The following is a 19,824-nucleotide window of genomic DNA, read 5'->3' as shown; positions in this document are numbered from 1 at the left end:
AACCACTATAGCTAGAAATTTACGAAAGTGGTTGGAATCATAATGTTCTGACTTGACTGCACAGCAGTTTGACACCTCTTTTTGGTATTTGAGCACCGAAACAAGGATCCCGTACTGCAGCTACTGCCATCATTTTTCTACCCAGCGAGGAGACTTATCATGATGATGTTCCTTTAATTATAAAAACCAGTTGGACCTCCCTGTTGTCAGTATGAGCACTTCTGTACTCTCACGCAATGACTTCCAGTCAGGTGGGTTTTCAAACTTAGGAATCCTTGCCTTATGACTGAATGACGCTGACCCTTACAGACTGCTGATGCCAGAACATCCACAGAGGAATTCCCCCTCCCAGAAGCCCTTCATCCTACGTCCCTTGTAATGAGGGTACTGTGTTTTTTGGCACTGGGACGCCCAAATCTTGATGATCATTGGAAGTCGCTCCAATCAGAGCAAGCCTTCAAGACCATTAGGACCAGGTTGTGCTCCATCCTGGCCAGCACTATCACCATGGTAAGCTATTCAACTCTGTGCACATCGCGAACCAGAGCCGACGCTGACATTCCCTCACAAAGGCAAGTGTCCTCCTCGCCACAAGTGGTGTTTTTGTCAGTACAGCCTCTCCCGTGTCGTACTTTGACTATATGTTGCCTGTTCCCTACTGTCTGGTCTTGATATCACTCATGCTTGCCATGATTGCAATGTTGACATCCAGCTCAAGCATGATACGTTGGCTGCACACTGATCGGCACTGGATGCAAGAAGTAAGTTTATTTCTCGCCATGCTGATTGTATTGGCTGACTCAATATAATCAGCAACTCAAGCTGGGCGGCTACTTTGTCCTGTCCTACCTGTTCTCGATAGTCACACCTATATTCTTCGTTCTCTCATCCCTGAATTGTTTTATATTCGGTGAGTTGTTTAGTCATCTCGCTCTTTTCGTGGTCACTCATTTATCTCACTCCTAGCGATGTTGATAACAGGTTTTTTTTCTCGTGACATGATCTGCTGTGTAGTCACTGCGCTCTGGATGGTCACATACATTGTCAACGTTGGGACAATGTTGATGGAAGCTATGTGGAAGTATGCGACAAGCCTCAATCACGCTGGACGTCGCCAGTAGTATCCACTTTCCTCCTTGCACCTACAGTTTATACTGTTCCTCATACAGTATAGGACCGGTCCTTTACCCACCTCAGGTAAAACTTTTGATTTCTTCATTTTTTTGTATTGACATATAGAGAGTGATTGAGGATGAGGCCTCAATGAACATTGACATTGCTATAGTATATGATGGACACTTGATGTCTGCGATGTTGTGCACAACACAAATTACTTGTTTTTTTCTTCCTCAGTGAATTCTATTCGGAGCAATAGTAGATCAATGATTTTTTTAAAGAAAAAGTGGCTGGTAGGATACAAAGTATATACTTCAAACATCATTTCCACCTGCAATAGATTTGTGCAAGTCTCCTTTGTTCCTTCTACAGCAATTCTACAGAGTGGATAGATTGAACACAGGTAGTTTTTGAAGGTCATATCTTACTGAGTTTGTCACATGTAGCCGTCACGCTGTTTGGCTTCCAAAAAGAAAGCCACTGTAAAGTGGGATGCATTTCAAAATGTGGTGGGTAAAGGACCAGTCCTATTTGGGTCCTATACTGTATAACACAAGTGTGCTTCGAGTATGTGCATGCAGTCTGTAGTTTTCAATTATGCAAACCAATTTTTCAACAGCCTTTGACACCACGTCTAATCGTGTCAATGTTAGTGCTGCTGAAGTTCAGTTCTGTCCAGTTTTTTCAAAATAATTGAGGACCGAGAACTGAACCTCAGTCAAGTTTACCAAGGTAGGGTGGACTCTGGGCCAGACCACTTCAAATGGGTTCACAATGGTCGGGTTCGAGTTCGAACCAGTTCGAACCACTGAACGCAACATGAAATTAGCAAAATTTTCTAAGTATGAACAATTGTAGTAGGCTAGACTATTCAACAATAAACATTTGAGGAGCAATGAGCTCAGCCTGCACCATTGCTGAGACATGGCCTTGATGGTATGCACTTTTTAACAGTTGAAGTGCCTCAAATGTCTCTGGAAGCAAGCAGTTGTGACGTGTGGTGCCGGTGATGACACCACTTGAGAATGCCTGTTCAGATGCTACTGCAGACCCCTGAATAGTGAGGTAGTCTTTTGCAATGCGAGCAACATTGGGATACTGAACCGAGTGATGCTTTAAAAAAATAATTGTCAGCTTCAAGTTACATGGAATATTAAGGATATGAGGGAAGTGAACTTACACCCCACCACACAACTACATTCTCAACATCCTCCAGTGGTGCAGCTAAGTAATCCTCCAATTCCCGATGAGGCCTTTGATGAGCTGCATCGTGTGAGATGTAAGCTTTGATTTCATTGTGCATCTAGCTCTGGCCATAGGAACCTTGGTGTGAGAGGGATGGTGTAGCAGAATGTGTTGTCGCGGCAGATGAAGGAGGGGCACAATAATACTGATCAAACTAGATACTAAGTTAGTGTGCAGACAATTTATTGAGATACCCATGGACTTACCACATCTTTGAGCTGTTTCACTCCATCAGCAAAGTCTTGAGATGCCCATTTTGCCTTAGCATAGGCAACTTTGTAGTTAGGGTCGAGGGCTGCATGAAAGTAAGAGTGTCATCAAAATGAGAATGTGTGAATTAAGAATGGGGAACGTACCAAGGCAGATGAAGTAGACATCTGTGTCATTTGTCTTGCGGTACCACTTAGCCAGATTGTCCAGGCCAGATGTGATAGATGCTGAAAGTACATCGAATGTTGAAGTGCCAGCCATGTGTTCCCACGTCTGTTGAAGATATATTCGAGGACAGGAATGGTGCGCCAGACTGTAGGTTCCCGAGTAGCCGAGAAAGTCTGTTGAGCATTAGCAGGCTCCTGTGCAGTGTAGTGCTAGTTAATACAGAAGGTGAAAAAAAGACAGTTGAAGGAACTGACCTGTAGCATGTCTTGAATCAATTCCAACTTTGCCCACTCCTGTTGTGTGAGCTTGAATGCCAAATATGTTTTCCCTTGTAAGTTGGGGACTTCTTCGCTGTCGTCAGCAAGTTGTGTGAACCTGTTCACCCCCTTAAATTCAAATAAATTAGATAGAACATAACACTCAATATAAAACAAACCTTGCATCAGGTAGAAATGCTGCCTTTGAAGAAGCAGTTTTGAAGAGGCACATTTGCTTCCCTATGAGACGGAAGGCAAGTTGGTAAAAAGACGCTTGAAAACGGAGAGCAAAACATACTTGCAAACATTACACCACCATCCATCCTCACTTTCACTGGTGTGTGTTCTTGTGGCCTTTTTCCTCGGTAAAGATCAACCGGAGATCTGCCATCCACTCATCTTTCTTTAGACTTTTGCGAACCTGGAGGTCTGATATGAGGAAAGCAGGAGAGAGTCTGAAAATACACTTACATCTCGGTTGGCATCTCCAAATGCTTTAATTTGCTGGTAAGCTTCTTCAGCTTCCTTGGCTTCTTCGTCACCTGAATCCGCAACAAATGACTCATCCTTGTCACTGTCATTGTTGTCGTCATCACTGCCACCATCATTGTTGCCAATTGTAGAAGAGCTGGTTGCAGAGACAAGCGGGCGCTTGGTGGCAGGGGGCATGGTGGTAGTACCTGAACTTTTGGCAGGAATGGCACTGCTTGCTGCTTCTTGCACCTTTGCAGAAGGCTTGATAGGCCGGCCAGAGCGATGAGAACCAGCAACAACTGTTGCAGGCATTTGGTGAGAGCCTACGAAAGAGTCCAGGGTATGAGGTGCACCCTTGGCAGCACTTTAGCACCCATCTCAGGATCTATCAGGTGGGGTTTCTATGTTGCAGCAAACCTACCTGTGAGGTATGCCTCTCCACAGAGGCTCCCTGTAATTGCCACAAGAGGTCCCTGCCCTTTCCTTAGTGTACTGCCTCTGTACTCCCAGAGGTTCGCGAGGGTAGGTATCAACTGCGTGAGGCCGTGCAGCACCCTCACTGTTTAAAATAGTTGGTTCATATGTTTTACAATACATGTTTCAAACACGGTGAATTCTCAATACTATCATGATGGTGCAACAGACAGTATATTTGGTATGAATAGGACAGAGACACTAACAACTCGAAGAAGCCATGAACGTGAAAGGGATACGATAAGACATTCAAACCATGAAGAAAATACACACTCGTTGTCCCTCTCTAACTAGTAACAGGCCATCTACACTCATCATCACCCCATGCCGGTCCTGATATTCACAAATATGAAACAAGGTTGTATTGTGATCGAGCGCGTAGGCAGGTGAAAGAGCGTGACAGTGGTGAAGGGACAGAGTAAGGATAGAAGGCAATATGATGCTGCACTTGAATCAACGGGATCACGTGTACGAATGCTGTGCCAATTAGTATATGCCATGACGGGAGGCTCGCGAGGATGAAACGGAGGTTCAAGAGGGTTGAATAGAGGCTCTCGAGGGTCATATTAATTGCGTGAACATGAGAGAGAGGCACGAGCGGCTCACAGATCAAGTTCTCTCCTACAGGCTGCGAACTGACAAGCTGATTGATTTCTCCTTCGTCCTCGGTAGTGGGATTGCTGACTCCTGTGTCTTCATTGTTGATAGTGGCAATCTGTGGGATGAGGTTGCTATGACTGGGTCCAGCAACTGGCGAATGTTGCTGAATCGCCTTCAACCTCCAGGAGGGCAGCACCAGTGGTACCTCTACGAACATACAGAGTCTGCGCGAATTAGATGATGTGACAGTGGGGCCAGAAGTTGAAGGAAAAGTGTTGTGCAGACGGGTCAGGCCACGCCTATCTATGCATCCATTCGCAAACATTTGTTGCCCACGAGTGTGAAGTGAATTAATGGGCGCTTCTCCAATGATGACAGGGACACGTGAGGTCATAAGACCTTTGCGAGCATCTGTCGCAACAGATTTGACGGTGAGGGCATTTTTCTTGAGGGCATCCGCAAGTTTGAAGCGCTCATACATTGTGAGGTCGTGTATGCCCTTGCTCTTTGCCAGTGTTGAACGTCTCTCGCCAGACAGAAGGATGTTGTCAGGGTAGTTTTCGAGGATACACCCACGATGGGCTAGAACGGTAGGTAGTGTCTTCCATGGGAAGTTTCCCCCTCGTCCTTCTAGGGTCCCTGTAAAATACTTAGCTGCTCTATACTATGATGTGAATGACACTTACCAAGAAGTGCTGTCAACCCACCAATGATGCAAGGTATTCCATCAAGGAGCCTCCATCCCTCAGGATCACGGACCTGTCGCGACTCCAACCATTTGTCCAACACCTCCTGGGCATCCACCTTGTAGCGTGATGCCAAGCGTTTGAGAGTATGATCGAGCTGATTGAGATCCATGAAGAAGAAAAAGCAAGAGGGAGGAGTGTATAGGAACAACATAACTTCCATCAATAATCGATTCCCTTGTTGTCATCGATGATCAATAGAAGCGACACATGAGAGCGACACACCGGACAAAGTAATTTGAATGCCAAATGACTTCATATATTATGTGCACGCCTGCATGGTCAGAGCTATGGTGGTCAAGTTGTTAGTGCTGTAGTGATTTTCGCAGACTCTTATGTTTGATCCTCTGACTATGCATTTTTCGATTTCTTATTTATTTTTTTTGCGGCAGTGACATGGATCATGTGTGAAATGCAAAAGAAAATTAGTTTATTCAGAAGGAGGCACTACATTCAACTTGAGACAGGAAAGCATGGGGTAACAAAATGACAGTCACTACACTAAAAAGGTGAAAGGAAAGGTATCAGCAGGAGTCTGCCTACTACAGGGCACAAGAGAAATGTTGGTAAAAGCAAGCACAAGAAAAAAGGCATCAGCAGCGGTCTGCCCATCTATTAGTATCTCCATAGTACCTCCCATCCTGACCGTGCATGTCTTGATAGTAGAGGTCTGATGGATGCCTGCGGTCATCATAGCGGTCGTTGTAACCTTCACCGGTGAGTCATAACGAGGATAATGGTTGTATCCCATAGGTACACCGTGATGAGCATACCGAGCTTCTTCAAGATTATGGGTGCGTGAAAGGCCATGGGGATTGAGGCTGCTAGTAGGATGGGGATAGGTGCGAATGGTATTGTTCTGATCATAAAGTGAGTCGTGCGCCTCACGATAGTGACTGGCATCGTGTGGGTAGGACAGTCCCTCCTGAGAGTGTACCGAGGGATCACGAGAATGATGCAGATGATCACACAATGGCACAGAAGCCTCGTGAGGGTGAAGCAGAGGTCCATGTAATGGGTACAGAAGGCTCTCAAGGATGGAGCATAGGCTCTCGCAATGGCACAGAAGGCTCTCGAGAATGATGCAGATGGTCGCGTGACGGCACAGAAGCCTTGCGAGGGTGAAGCAGAGGCCCACGTAACGGCACAGAAGGCTCTCGAGGATGAAGTAGAGGCTCTTGCAACGGCACAGAAGGCTCACGAGGATGTCTAGGGGGCTCATGCATGTGTGAAAGAGCCTCACATGTGATGGGGGCATTGCAGTTGAGGCAATGGAGAATGGGGAGAATGTGCATAGCGGTTGACTGCCTCAATGTGAGCGTGAGGAGGCTCAAGTTGCGGAAGGGGCCTCTCCCCAGCAGGATGTGAAGATGGATGGTCCATGGATTGAGCTTGGGGGTTTCCATTCTCGTCATTGCCAGGTGTTGAAGAAGAGGAAGATGTGGTCTGGAGTGTACCATTCGAGGGTTGGGGTTGCTCAGAGCCCTCATGTTGTGAAGCCACGCTGGGTGTGATTCCTGGTGGCGAAAATGGGGCGACCATAGTAGCTGGCAGTTCAATTGGGGTGGGGTTTGCCGGCTGAGCCGCGGGCTCAGGCTGAGGGTCTGCAAGCACACCACCACCTTTTTCCACATCCTCCACTTCCAAATCGACTGCAGTACATCATCTGGTGTACACGGCGCATGGCTGCCTGCGATGCTTTTGTAACATGTTTTGGTTTGGGGAGCGCTGGAGCAAATAAGTTAACAATATGTAGATACCAAAATGTATATACTACGTACCCTTGGATTTTGGCTGTGCATTGGGAGGACCATCCTGGATGCGAGCTGCAGGTTTAACAGGCTGGGAAACTGAATAAGATGGTTAGCGAGTAAAGACAAATGACGTATGTAGCACAAACCTTCATTGCCAGATGAGTCATTGCCAACAGAAGATGACCCCACAGTTAGTGGTGATAGCGGACCCCCTTTCAATACAGAGGCATCGGATGGTGATGGCTTCGCCTTGGAATGCACACCTTCCTTCTTCGGTTCAATGATGACCTCTGCAGACACGCGCTTCTTGGACACCCGAGAAGAACTTCCTGACTTCAATTTCTATTTCTTTCCACGTGAATCATCTTCATATTCAGTATCCACCTCCGCTGTCACATCCCTTGAGCCCTCCGAAGTGGAAGTGAGTTCAATGATGTCCTGCACAGAAGCCTTGGGAGCCATTGGCGCAGTTGGCTTAGCAACAGCCTGAAAGGGATGAGCGGGAGGAGGGGTGAGGGGCTTGAAAGACACGGGCTTGGCGACAACTCTGAAGGGACGAGCAGGGGGAGGAGACATGACAGGCGGGGGAGACATGACAGCCTCTCGTTCCTCGGGATCATGAGCTCTATTCTTTCCTTTCTTGACTCTGGTCTGTGCGACACTAGACCTCACACGTTCTGGGCCTCCATAGTCTGTATGCCGATCAGCGAACATGCGACGAGCAGACGCATGCTCCCATGTGGAAGGAGGAGCCTCTCCGATGATGACCGGCTCTGTTGATTCGATCAACGATGCTGCAGAAATTGATTAGAATTAGACTATTAAACGGAGACAAAGCTTACTGGGTGTATTGGAAGACTTGACCATGCGCATGGTGCCAGTCTTGAAAGCATCAACAAGCGCTGCAACCTCTTTGAACGTCAATACACCTATCCCCTTGTTGTTCTTCGAAGTTGGATCATGGGATTCACCCGGCATGAGACACTTGTGGGCGGGATACCCTTCTATGTTCAGGCCACCAGAGGCTAAGGCGCTGGGCATCGTTTTCCAGGGGAAATTCTTGTCAGATGCAAACTTCCCACCAAGTTTAGCTATATGGGCATGTCAGGCTGAACTGAAGAACAACTCGAATAGCTACTTACTGACTTGTGTCGCGATTGCTTTCTTGAGCCACCGGAGAGATTCATCGCGACCCTCAACTTCAGTGGAAGGAATTGAGTCAGCATCCTGAGAAGAGGCGTCTTCATCATCTTCAGGCAAGTCATTGATGGCATCATCAACTACTGCCAGTGAGGTTTTATTGCTATTTTCAAAGTTGAATCAGGAAGAGATAGTAAGACGCTGATTGAGACTTACTATACATGAGCTTTGAGGTGACCGATGATAGTGTCATCATCAGCTCGGCATCGTGTACTCCAGAACTAGCAGACCAGAATCAGTGATCATCTCAGTATTGAATACCACTCTCAAGATACTTACCTCTGCGGCACCTGGTGTAGTATGAACTTGACTGAGGGAGGTGTCTTGATTGACGATTTTGCCACAGACGACCATCGCAGTCTCAAAGCTGAATTTAGCAGCAGCACTATCAGCCTATAATGAAGATGGTCAGGGCACAGCAAGCAGTGAGGCGTGGAGGAAGTATACTTACAATACTAAACATCCTTCGGTAGTATTTTGAAACTCTTGTGCACGTTGAGAGACAGTTTGAGGGGAAGCAGATAGCATTTTCACTTCATCGTGGATGGTCAGAATGTCTTTGTATGTGTCTGGAAAGGCCTCTTTGAAGAGGTCATAACATTTTGTCCGAATCAACATACCTAACATCCACGATGGAACTGTAAGTACAACATCAACAAATATAGTAGGGACTTACCCAGAGAGCCTCCGTCTGCAGGAACCTTATGCCCAACACGCACAAGTTCTTGCTCTGTGTGATCCTTGAAGTAACTGCGAGCATATATGTTCCAGAAGTTAGTGCTGACTGTTGTCTGACCTCGACTTTTCAAGAACCAGTTAATGACTTGCTGCACCGGAACTGATGTCAACTGAGAGAGCTCAAGGAACGATTGCTCAATTTTGATGAAAGCAGCTTTGAGGATCGCATTGTTGTTGGTAGACTTCCATCCAGGAACAAATGACTGTCCTGACGTCAAGGAAGGTGCGTCTTTGCTGCTCTGAGGATCAGAGAACACTGTGTCTCCATGAGCAGTGCCATGAACGATGCATCATCCATCTGTTCAAAATTGGAGTCCTGCAGCAACCATCTGCTTGGTTGTGCCTCCATAGGATTGTAAAACATATCCTGTAGAGCTGCAGGATGGGGAGGGTCGGGATCATGGAGATGTGGAGATGTGTGACGAGCCTGAGCAGATGACACATCACCTCCCATGACACCATTATCATGTGTAGGATGTGCTGGTGCTGGTGCTGGGGGAACGGCTAGAGCGTCGGGTGGGAACGAGTTTTCCTGACGCCGGATGGCAGCCTCTTTGACAAACTTAATAATTCGTGGACTGAATCCATACAAGTAGATATCTATGTGATATTGATGTTCTAGAGGCACGGTACAGAAAGAATGAGAGCTCGTAGATAATGCCGCAAGTGGTGCATATCATCCTCACAGAGTCCTGTTACATGACGTCCTCGTAAGACAGCAGCAACTGCTGCCAATACCCATACTCCACAGTCATAACCATTGGTCTGTACAGGCGTGGTCTCAGAAGAAAGTTTAGATGCATGTAACCAAAGACTCAAATTATTACTCACTTTCAATGGCCGTGTTGTCCATCCGTCAAGTTCAGTGGTGACGTGATGATGTCGTTGGCGTGCGATAGCAAGGAGACGAGCAATAAGCTTCATGATATCCTTAGAGTACATAAGCCTCATGTGAAATCCTCAACACAAGTAAACTTACCTTAACATCATTTTTCCAAGGTTTTTTCTCAGCCAGACTATCAAACAGATGCAATTCTTTGTTGGAGAACCGAATAACGCACAGCACCCAATGGCCAATATTGGAGGGACGATGGATCGGAAGAATCCAAATATCTTTCTCCCAGTAACGTGTGTATGATACATTACGCCAGAGAATATCATCAGATGCATTGTATTGAATGCGAGGGAGGTCGTGGGTTGTTAATAAAGCGCAACAACCAGTGGAGACACTTTTTAGTTCGGAAAATAGCAAAACGGTGCACCCATTAATACAAGTATTGTTAAGAAATGCTGTGGGTGAGGTAAGCAAGGCAATGTCCTTTGGCTCGAAAATTTGATGAGGGTATCCATCTCGTGAAGGTAGTTCTCTTCCGGTAACTGTCCCTGGAACAATGACATGCTCCTCCTTACGTGGGACGTAGGAGTCATCTATCAGCACAGACTAAAACCCAGTTAACATTCAAATAATTCCTAAAGGACTGACGCACCTCGGGAGCCTCCCACAAGATGACAGCATGAGCGTCATTAACATGATCCATCGAATCGAAGTCTCGAACCTCCTCTCGACCCAAATCATCCTCTATAACATCAGCGAGAGCGGCATGTTCAAATTCAACTATTGGCAGGTCAAGAGGCTCAGCAAACTCAACATCACTGAGTTCTCCCTCAGGATCAGGTACTTCCAGTAACGTAGTGCTGAGCCAGTGCACATTTGGTGATTGGACACCACCTGAAAGGGTGATGGCAATCTCCAGTGCATCCTTGGCACGGGATGTGAAGCGAAGCGAAGAGGCTAATGGGTTTGCCCAGCGGGTTTGAAGTCTGAGTAATTGATTGCGGTGCTGCCTCAGCAAGACAGATATAAGTTCACCTGTCTATGCATTAAAAACAATTCATACAATAATAAGAAACCTACATCCTGGTGTGCGGAGTGCAAGCTCGAGTGCAGCAAGTTCTTCCCCAAAGAAACGACATAGATTGTTGGCCTCGATACCGAGCCACTTCTGTTCTTCTCAGCAGCACTCTCATTTCAGAAGTGCATGGATGCCATCTCTGACATCAGCATCTTCTAACCACTGAGGAACTTGTCCTGTCGATGGCGTAATCCACACATCTTCCATTAGAGTGGGATCACTGCGCAGCTCTGCAAGCTTGGTCGGGAGAGGATTAGGTAAAGGAATCCCCCAAGAAGGGTCATATAACACTTCTAAGTGCTCACAGTAAGCATTAAACTTCCTGAGTGCTGTCAACAGAGCGGGTTGGCGCTTAGCAATAGCTTTGCGGGTTTGTTGATGTAATTTTGTGCCTAACGACTATCAGTTGATAGCAAATCACAGGTATGAATGATTTACCTAATGCCTGCTGAGCTCCGCCAACGGCACGGTCAAGTTTATCCCATTCAAAAAAACTTGTGATTGCCCATTTGCGAATGTTCATTTTCAAGTCACGCGCCATCAGAAGAAGCTGAACGAAGTCCAAATTGATGCCTTCTAGTTCGGGGAATTGGTCGTGAATATTGAGGGATGCGTATAAAATTTTGACTTTGGCCATAAGATGATTGTGTCCTCTCTCAAGAACCTCCAGAGCCTCCAGAGTGTCTTGCGAGGCAGTTCCTTTCTCGAGCATGAGCCTGGTGGATTGTAGTGCTGTATCGGAGGTATCAAGGTCAGCCTGTAGGGTCAATACAGTGTCTAACCCCTTTTTAAGGCGAGCAGGGGCATCTATAAACAAATGTAACTCATATTGTATTCAATATCAACTAAAAACACTTATGTGCGCGGACTGAGAGCTGCGAGCTTCGTTGCTGAGACCATTCTGACTCGAGATCATTGACAGATAGTTCGCATTGATCGAGCACCTCTTGGGCAGCAGTTCCCTGGTCATTAACACCACATTTGAGGCATTGTTGAATCCAATCACCTAAGTCACTTTGCATTTCGGATTCTATAGCTGCGGCCTGACGGTTGATCAGCCAGAGATGGCGCTGACGCTGACGTTATGCAATAAGACTTGAATCAACGACAAGATTTAAGAAGGTGTACCGATGACGACCTTTCAACACCAATTAGGTGCACCAAGAAAGACCAGAGCCTCTCGGTTCCTTTGCCATCTGAAAGACCCAGCCCAATGCACATGCGTGGGTTGTACACTAGCTGACATGCCCACTCATGCCCATAGGCATGCATGGCAGTGGTTGCAAAGTGCAAACGTGAGACGATACTGCCAGGGAGAATGTCATACTAAAGATGATGAGTGGATGAACCTAAATGGAGACCAGATGAACTTACCTTGCTAAGGGATCGGGCAAGGACACACCCGACATCATACAAAGCTACAACTGTAGCATAAGGTGGGATCAACGAGAACAAATGTTCCAGGAGGGCCACCAAATATTTCTGCTGTTCTCCCGGAGAGTCGATATTAGCAAAAAAAAGAGGGATATCATGACGACATATGAGTGCCATGATGCCAGTATCATCAAAGCTATCCATTGCTGCCTTCTGTTTCTTCCCATCGGCTGCTTCATAAGCAGTTTCACATTGGTCGATAGCCTCGTCAGGAACGAGGGGTACAGCCGACTTGGCAGGCCTCTTACGTTGAGCCTCTATACGGCGGCCAACATCATCAACAAACTGCTTTGGAATGAAATAAGTGGGGTCATAAAAGCGGGGCAATCCCCTGCCGCACGCCAATGGTGGTGGTGGAAGTTGCCATCTGTGGCAGTGTGAATATCTCCTCCATCAGCAGTAGATTTCCCAAACATTGTCCCTCCAAAACATGCAGGACACCGTTGAATAAGTATGGGTGCACAGCGGCCTCTACATAGGGTAGACAAAGGTGACGAGGTTGAGACGTGATCCTCTGTTTGAGGATGAAGGGTTGCCACCCGGTCATGGCTATTCTGCAAAGCTTCTTCGACTTGACGTTGTCTTAATAACTGAGGGTCTTATATAAAGTTGTGTAAATGTAATGACACCACAATTACACTTTGGATAAGACTGCTTGCCAGTCCTCGATTAACACGGTCTACGACTTTTCCTATTTCGTGGTAGATAACGTGTGAGTTCTTGGGAGGCTCGCTAAACTAATCTTTTTATAAAGATCAACCTAGCCGGAGCTTTACTTTTCTTTATTGAAACTCAAATCTCTTGTCTAGGAATAAGCTTCTAGACACGTAATTCGGTTTCTGGAATGTATTTGCCTAGGAAATCTCCTTCTAGGCTCTGGACTTGGATACTGGAACTAGTGAGACATGGTCTCAAATATACAAAATATGACCAAGATCGCTTGGTCTATGGACACCTGACTGTGAGACAATGGTCTCAAATATACGATATATGTTCAAGATCGCTTGAACAAAGGGGACTATAACTTGACCAAGATCGCTTGGTCTATGGGACAACTAGTGAGACGTGGTCTCAACAATATGATAGATGACTAAGATCGCTTAGTCAAAGGGCACAGAGCAATGAGACAAAGGGGTCTCAAAGACAATATATGTGACCAAGAACGCTTGGTCTATAGCACTAAATAAGTTTCTAAGGTAAGAAACTTATAATCTCAAGAGAATTCTTTTCCCTGCACTTGTCTCACTTCAAAGGGACTAACTTTGCAAGTGAAATATCTGATAGGCAGATTGCTACAAATGGGAGATCATATTTTTTTTGGGGGGAGAATGGGCTCTCCTTATATACATTTTGTGTGGGAAAGTAACCTAGGTTCACAAACAATAAAAAATAAGGAGGACCAATCAAAATATTGGGTCAAACCCAATAAAAGAATAAAATACAAGTGAAAGATGGAGCTATGACATCATTGTGGAGCAGAACATTCTGGAATGTGGAGTAATGACATCATAATGACATCAAGAGTGACATCATTGTGGAGCAAAAGATTCCAGAACCTTCCATGAGTGAGTCAGAGTGAGTCATTGTGGAGCAGAATATTCTAGAAGGAAATGACATCATGAATGATGTCATTGTAGAGTAGAATAATCTAGAGCTTGATGACATAATATCTTTCAACAGAATACCTGCAGGAGTATCTGTGGAGTCTTATGACATCATAATGACATCATACCCTATGGGTACAATTTTATGAAGTGTCAGGTGAGTCAAAGCATCCTAATGAAAAAGTAAAGTAAAGAAACACTAGAGAAAAGTAGGTAGCAAAAATAAGACAGTTGGCAGGAATTGAAACACAGTCAAAAAAAATAATGCAGTTGGCAGGAATTGAAATGCAGTCAAAATAATACAGTTGGCAGGAATTGAAACACGGTCTTTTTGGATAGGTTTTTTTATAGGCTTTGTACTTTTCTCTATGGTTTTCTCTAGCCAAAGTGAATAAGCCAAAGGCAAGGCTATACCTTAACCTCCATTTCTCTTCTCACATCAACTAGGTCTAAATGTGATTCCCATCTCACATTAGACTTTTTCCGTCAAAACGTATTCAGATCATGAAACTTGGGGAAAACTGGAAATATGAACCATGGTTTGAAACCAAGGTATGGGTTGACTAGTCTGAGGACTAAGCTAACAGACTTTGTCTTTTGAGGGTCACCTAGTATTCATGTCCATGCATGATTCCCACATCATGCAGGACAACGTTCGATTTGGACTTGAAGAATGTAGTACCATTGTACAGCATAGCCCAGGCCTCGACGAAAAGGATCCTGAATAATTTCCCCCTAGTGTAACTAATCAGTTTAAACATATGCCACATAATTAATAACTTACTCGTTTATCTGTCATGACGAAACCTCTGCAAGAGTAGTGCGTTTTTAGAGCTGACGCTAAGACATTGATGGCATCACAGGACCATTCGAAAAGTGCCTGATAAAATGATAGAAGTTTGATTGAGACAGCCATATGAGGTTGTGAGGGAGCGGTTGGAAATAAACCATGGTAAAGGAGGACTTGGGGAAGCATGGAGCATCTACAACTGAGGACATCGATAGTCGTAAATCCTGAATGTGTTCATTTGTCAACATGGTGTAAAGGAGTCGTAGATAAGAAACCTACTGTCAAAGAATAAACACGCGATTGATGTTCGCTTTTGAGGGCACTGAAAGTGTTGCACATGCAGAGATAACCCTGGGGGTGATCTCCAGTGCTGTCACTAGCGTTCGTGCCGAATATTTGAGATGAGGTTCGATAAGGAAGGGTATTAGTGTTTTCCAGCTGATATACGACGAATCCATAGCCTTGTCTGGCAAAATGTGGTGTTTGACTGGAGATTTTTCTACAAGTATGTCGGAAGGAGGTTCTGATGGGATTTCGAAGTCTGGATCAGGAATTTCGGCAAAAGTGTCAGTCTGGCTGGTGTCAGAGACAGTCTCAACTGCATCTACAGCATGAACTTCACTCCCCCCAGGCTCGGGGTTCATCAGTTGCTGCATACGAACTAGCAGTTGACGGTGTTTAACTTGCACACCAGGTAACTCGACATGTTTCTGAGTCTTTTTCTTGTCTCTGGGTTTCTTCGGGCTAACGAAGTGGTGGCCTAATCCAGAAGACACACATTGAGCTCCATGAGTAGGAGCGTGAGCACTGGTTGAGACCATGGTGAAAGGGAGAGTGTGAGGGAAAATTATGACTCACTAACTCCTCAAACTTAGCGGACAATATAGACATCAGAGGCTCTGATTCCTGTGACGCAAGAGCCCCGAGAGCATATAGAGATCACCCTGCTCGAGGCGAGCGAGGATTGCTGGAGGTGTGCAATAATGAAAGGAGGGTAGTTTCAGGTAGCACGAGCGCCACGCAAGCCACACCAGGAGGTGCTGGATGAAATGAATGAGGCATGTTATTAATAGAACGGTGGGAGGGCGCACCTCAGAGGTAAGTTTCCCACAACATAAAAACCCTACCTCAAAGGTCTATAATGATACCGAGAAGTAATGCCTGAGGTGTATGAGGGCCAGGGGGCAAAGCCTTAGACGAGGATTCAGGATGGGGCGAGATGGGCATGTCGTCATCAGGATCATGATACCATTCGATTTTGGATGCATCCTTCAAAATGCCATTAGCATTAACTGCAGAGTTAGACATGTTTTGATAATTAAACTTACCTTGCATATACCCCACCCTTTTATTCTTGGCTGATGTTCTGCGCAAGGCCAGAACGAGATGTGAATATTCATTTCCATCGATCATGTTGGTGATGCAATGTCTATTCCGATCGATTGTGTTGGTGATGATGGCACCAGTGAGGATTACGCCAGTGATGATTTCACCGGCAAACTTACTGATGTGTCGACAGTAAGTATCCTTCGAACTTGAGGAGTCGCAGAACAGAAGCAACAGAATAGGGTTCAGGATAAAAGTATTTCAGTAATTATTAGCAAGCTTTTTAGCCAGGTAGGTCTGGGGGAGTTATTAACTAGCAGATTATTAGCTGCTTTTTAGCCAATCACATGATGTTGATTTTTAGCAGGCGAAAAACTCGCTAATAATCCTAGCTAATTAGCCAATGCAAAAAACACTCATTCCCATACCTCCGGCCACTTGTCATCGCTTCCATCGATATCCTCAGCCTCAGCCTTGCCCTTGCCCTTCCCTGTGCTGTCCACATTAGGCCGTGATTCTGCCAACACTGCCAACAAACCATCTGCACTCAAATCTACCTTGGATTCAACGTCGAAGTCAGCGTTTGTCACCATGGCTGCCGCAGAACTCGTTTGAGCGTGATCAATTGGGCTGGAGTGTGGAGGTTCCAAGCAGAAATATTGGTGAACACTTGGCAAAGCAGCCTGATGGGTGGAAGTGACGGACGGAATGGCAAACTTGACGAATGCAGAGATGGGAATGTCTGAGGTGGGGAAAAGAGTTATGGCCAGATATTCTGGAATCGAGTACATCTGCGTGAATCCAACATCAGCGTGACCGTGATGCTCGACGTCGTCGTGAACCTCGATGGTATTCATAAGGGTGATCTTTTGGTGTGGGTGTGGTTGGTTGAAATGATTCGCAACGTTGAACGGCACGCACAGCGTGGCTCGTACCGGAAAATTTTAAAACCATTATCTATGGTAACTATTCGATCATATGTCAGTAGTAGAAGCTAGCCGGTCGTATTCCTGACCTGATCGCTCGATATCTGAGGCACAGCCAGTCGTAGGGAGTTATTAGCATTATTAGCCTCGTGAATTTTGCGACGAGATATTAGTGTGTTAATAGCTAGTTATTAACAGGCTAATTAGCATGCTGCTAATAAGCAGGAAGTTTTCTCCCGAACCCTACAACAGAAGCAACAAACCTGCAACTCTAATTATGGGTTCGGACCGGTTCAGACTCGTCCGAACGGGTCCGGCATCCATCCGAGACCACCCGAACGAAGAACTTATGTAAGGTTCAGTCCTGCATTGTACGTCGAACCCCTGACTGAACGGTGGTTCCGTTCGCAAAAGTTCAGGTTCGGGACTGAACTGCGGCAGCACTAGTCAATGTGCAAGCTCGTAGAAAATCTCAAGTGTCAGAGTGTGTACGCGCCTTTCGCAGCAGAAAGCACCCTTGCCATCCATACATCTGCACTCATTCTTACATTCCGAGTCCAAGGCTTCTAGCCAGTAATCTTGAGAATATGATGTCCTCCGTAATGTGATTGCACGACCACAAGCTATTTAAATTTCATGGTCGGGAATGAAGATCAGAGTCATCAGACCAAGCAGCTTGGGCCTTCCGAGGACGATCAATGACTTTGAACCTGTCTTGGAATCTCAGGTTATGATTATTCGTTTGCTAGGAGGCCTGACGGCTAATGACGTCGAGCTTGACATCCGTTCCTAGGATTACCTCTGATCTATGTAGTGCACAACATACCGCTCTAATATCATCCAAAGTGTTCAGCTCTGGTGAAAGACCGCCGTGGGTGCATAGGAATTGCTTGTTCATGATAGCAGCAAGGGGAAGCGCACAAAAGGATCCCATACAAGCGTCATAGATGCGCCCCGAGTATTTATGCTTACCTGAGTGGCCACGGTTAGTTGCAGATTCATTTAGAGATGGAGTGATTGAAACAAACATTCAAGCTTGAAAGTGAAATAGTCTGTGAGATGCCGGCATTCATGGTTGCCACGGAGCAGGAAAAGGTGTCGGGATACCAGATCTTTAGGGACCACAGATACAGAACGCACTGTATGATGGGATGAGTTGGAAAAGGTAGAGTATTGATGCGAGACACACCTGAAGTAACCCCGATCAACGTAATCTCCGAGGAAAAGGTAACGTGTATCCGGTGGACTATCGCCAACTTCAAACAGTTTCATCAGGTCGTACTGGAGAGATGATCAGTAAGGTATCAGCCTGACGAACAATCGAGGACGCATACATATTGGCATGTATGTGTTGAACTAAGTAGACCCGTAGCTGGACATTAGCAATGGTCATGTCATGCATGATAGACCACCCCCTACAGCAATATGACTATTCATTCTGACGATATAAGAATGGTTCTGTGTGGTTTTGAACCCGCTACACAAACTCGTACACAATAAGAAAAACATGTCAACAAGTGACACCATGATCATGACCGATAAGGAGTCCGAGTACATGTTGCCTTCCTTTCCGCATGCCATAAAAACATCTGACACTCTCGTGCTCCAGAAAAGTTCCAAATAATAGTCCTATATTAGAATCCATAAACCCCTACCGTAAATACTGAAGAATAGCTGATTCCACAAGGTCTCGTGCACGTACATATGATTACAACCCAAGAACCTCCCTAACAGTCAGCCAGTGGTGACCCTCCCACAGTGAATTGCCCTTGCTCGCTAATTCCGCGTCATCGGTCTGTGTATCGGGGTTCCAGCCGCAACTTGCTGCTCCGATGTCAAAACGCTGCTGGTAGCTCGTACAGACATCCGCGGCGGGTACACCTTCTGTAGGAAGGGCATCACAGTGTACCACAGTTACGCTTCCTTTGTATAGGGCACTGATCTCAGAGAGCGTTGCACGTTGTCCCTCGATGCGGAGTTCAACATCAAGTAGATGAGATGGCGGTTGAGTGGTAAGAACGTGAGCCACATATCCTGCGACGTCGGATATCGCAGTGAAGGATCCTGGCTTATCTCCTTTGCCCACGATATGAAACTTGCCAGTTTCAGTTAGTGCAGTGAGCCAGGGCACGAAGTCATTAAATAATCCATTCTAATGGATGTATCGTGTTCAGCGCGTTATACTTGGAGCAATACCAACAAATAAACACTTACATAGATGCGGAGAGTCGGCAATCCAATCGATTTTGCATAGACTGTGAACGGAGGATGAGTCTACACTGTAAAGTGTTACTATCGGTTGTAATCATTCACCTGCAAAAGCATGCTTTTCATGAGCTAGACCGACTGCTCCTGGCGGTACGCCGAACTCGCTGGGTACAAAGAGCTTTACACCCGCCTCCTTCGCAGCGTCCGCGAGAACGTGTTGTACAACTACCCCTCCGAAAACAAATGTAACTGTAGAAATGAGGACGTCCACTTTGTTTTCACGAAGAATTGCTGAGACCTCAAATGCAGATGTATAATCTGCGCGCACAACTTTTAGGTTAGGATCATTGCCAGGGAGTGCAGAGGTGTTTGTTGAAGTCGGCCGGGCAATGACGAGAATTGGCGCGCCAATGGCCAGGAATGCCTGACAGGAATCATTAACTAAGGATTACACTCGAAAATAATATCGTAATTGATGCTTACCTTCACGATAGGAATCCCGATGTGAGGGCCTGCACCGACAATAGCAAAGGACTTGAAAAGCGCTTCAGACATGATGGTGTTGTGTTACTGGATGTTGTATTTTGCGATCTCAGATGTTATCGGTTTATATATCGTTTACCACTTTCATTTCAAAACGC

The 19,824-nt window shown here is 45.9% G+C and overlaps 8 protein-coding genes across 8 annotated transcripts; 1 reads left to right on the top strand and 7 right to left on the bottom strand.

Annotated features, from left to right (window-relative positions):
• Nucleotides 1-236: 236 nt before the first annotated feature.
• On the top strand, nt 237-1,121 carry EDB93DRAFT_1249138 (uncharacterized protein; the record flags this gene model as incomplete). Its single annotated transcript, XM_041452808.1, has 5 exons — nt 237-251; nt 310-510; nt 573-761; nt 814-910; nt 967-1,121. The coding sequence occupies 5 exons, from the start codon at nt 237-239 to the stop codon at nt 1,119-1,121; spliced, it is 657 nt and encodes a 218-aa protein (XP_041309060.1).
• Nucleotides 1,122-4,284: 3,163 nt separating this feature from the next.
• On the bottom strand, nt 4,285-5,402 carry EDB93DRAFT_1102950 (uncharacterized protein; the record flags this gene model as incomplete). Its single annotated transcript, XM_041447255.1, has 2 exons — nt 4,285-5,183; nt 5,231-5,402. The coding sequence occupies 2 exons, from the start codon at nt 5,400-5,402 to the stop codon at nt 4,285-4,287; spliced, it is 1,071 nt and encodes a 356-aa protein (XP_041309059.1).
• A 2,260-nt stretch (nt 5,403-7,662) lies between these two features.
• On the bottom strand, nt 7,663-7,839 carry EDB93DRAFT_1045288 (uncharacterized protein; the record flags this gene model as incomplete). Its single annotated transcript, XM_041444611.1, has 1 exon — nt 7,663-7,839. A coding segment is annotated over one exon (177 nt), but the record flags the coding sequence as incomplete, so codon positions are not given.
• Nucleotides 7,840-8,691: 852 nt separating this feature from the next.
• EDB93DRAFT_1082805 (uncharacterized protein) lies at nt 8,692-9,176 on the bottom strand (the record flags this gene model as incomplete). The annotated part of the gene is made up of 2 exons (XM_041445714.1): nt 8,692-8,864; nt 8,921-9,176. Coding segments are annotated over 2 exons (429 nt in total), but the record flags the coding sequence as incomplete, so codon positions are not given.
• A 424-nt stretch (nt 9,177-9,600) lies between these two features.
• EDB93DRAFT_1239940 (uncharacterized protein) lies at nt 9,601-15,544 on the bottom strand (the record flags this gene model as incomplete). Its single annotated transcript, XM_041451697.1, has 15 exons — nt 9,601-9,912; nt 9,962-10,387; nt 10,470-10,597; nt 10,637-10,852; nt 10,898-10,985; nt 11,040-11,287; nt 11,334-11,702; nt 11,749-11,971; nt 12,024-12,221; nt 12,270-12,660; nt 12,744-12,900; nt 14,587-14,668; nt 14,718-14,896; nt 15,061-15,222; nt 15,415-15,544. 15 exons carry the CDS (start codon nt 15,542-15,544, stop codon nt 9,601-9,603), a joined length of 3,309 nt encoding a protein of 1,102 aa, XP_041309056.1.
• Nucleotides 15,545-15,851: 307 nt separating this feature from the next.
• EDB93DRAFT_1249133 (uncharacterized protein) lies at nt 15,852-16,906 on the bottom strand (the record flags this gene model as incomplete). The annotated part of the gene is made up of 2 exons (XM_041452807.1): nt 15,852-15,992; nt 16,478-16,906. The coding sequence occupies 2 exons, from the start codon at nt 16,904-16,906 to the stop codon at nt 15,852-15,854; spliced, it is 570 nt and encodes a 189-aa protein (XP_041309055.1).
• Nucleotides 16,907-17,720: 814 nt separating this feature from the next.
• On the bottom strand, nt 17,721-18,256 carry EDB93DRAFT_1083004 (Metallo-dependent phosphatase-like protein; the record flags this gene model as incomplete). Its single annotated transcript, XM_041445731.1, has 2 exons — nt 17,721-17,947; nt 18,004-18,256. Coding segments are annotated over 2 exons (480 nt in total), but the record flags the coding sequence as incomplete, so codon positions are not given.
• A 427-nt stretch (nt 18,257-18,683) lies between these two features.
• EDB93DRAFT_1082967 (uncharacterized protein) lies at nt 18,684-19,738 on the bottom strand (the record flags this gene model as incomplete). The annotated part of the gene is made up of 4 exons (XM_041445726.1): nt 18,684-19,127; nt 19,190-19,230; nt 19,289-19,607; nt 19,667-19,738. The coding sequence occupies 4 exons, from the start codon at nt 19,736-19,738 to the stop codon at nt 18,684-18,686; spliced, it is 876 nt and encodes a 291-aa protein (XP_041309053.1).
• Between the last annotated feature and the right edge of the window lie 86 nt (nt 19,739-19,824).

Source organism: Suillus bovinus, assembly GCF_016758785.1.
Source record: "Suillus bovinus strain UH-Sbo-P2 chromosome Unknown EDB93scaffold_18, whole genome shotgun sequence".
Lineage (NCBI taxonomy): Eukaryota > Fungi > Basidiomycota > Agaricomycetes > Boletales > Suillaceae > Suillus > Suillus bovinus.
The sequence above is the reverse complement of the archived record's forward strand: the minus strand, read 5'-3'. Positions and strand labels throughout refer to the sequence as shown.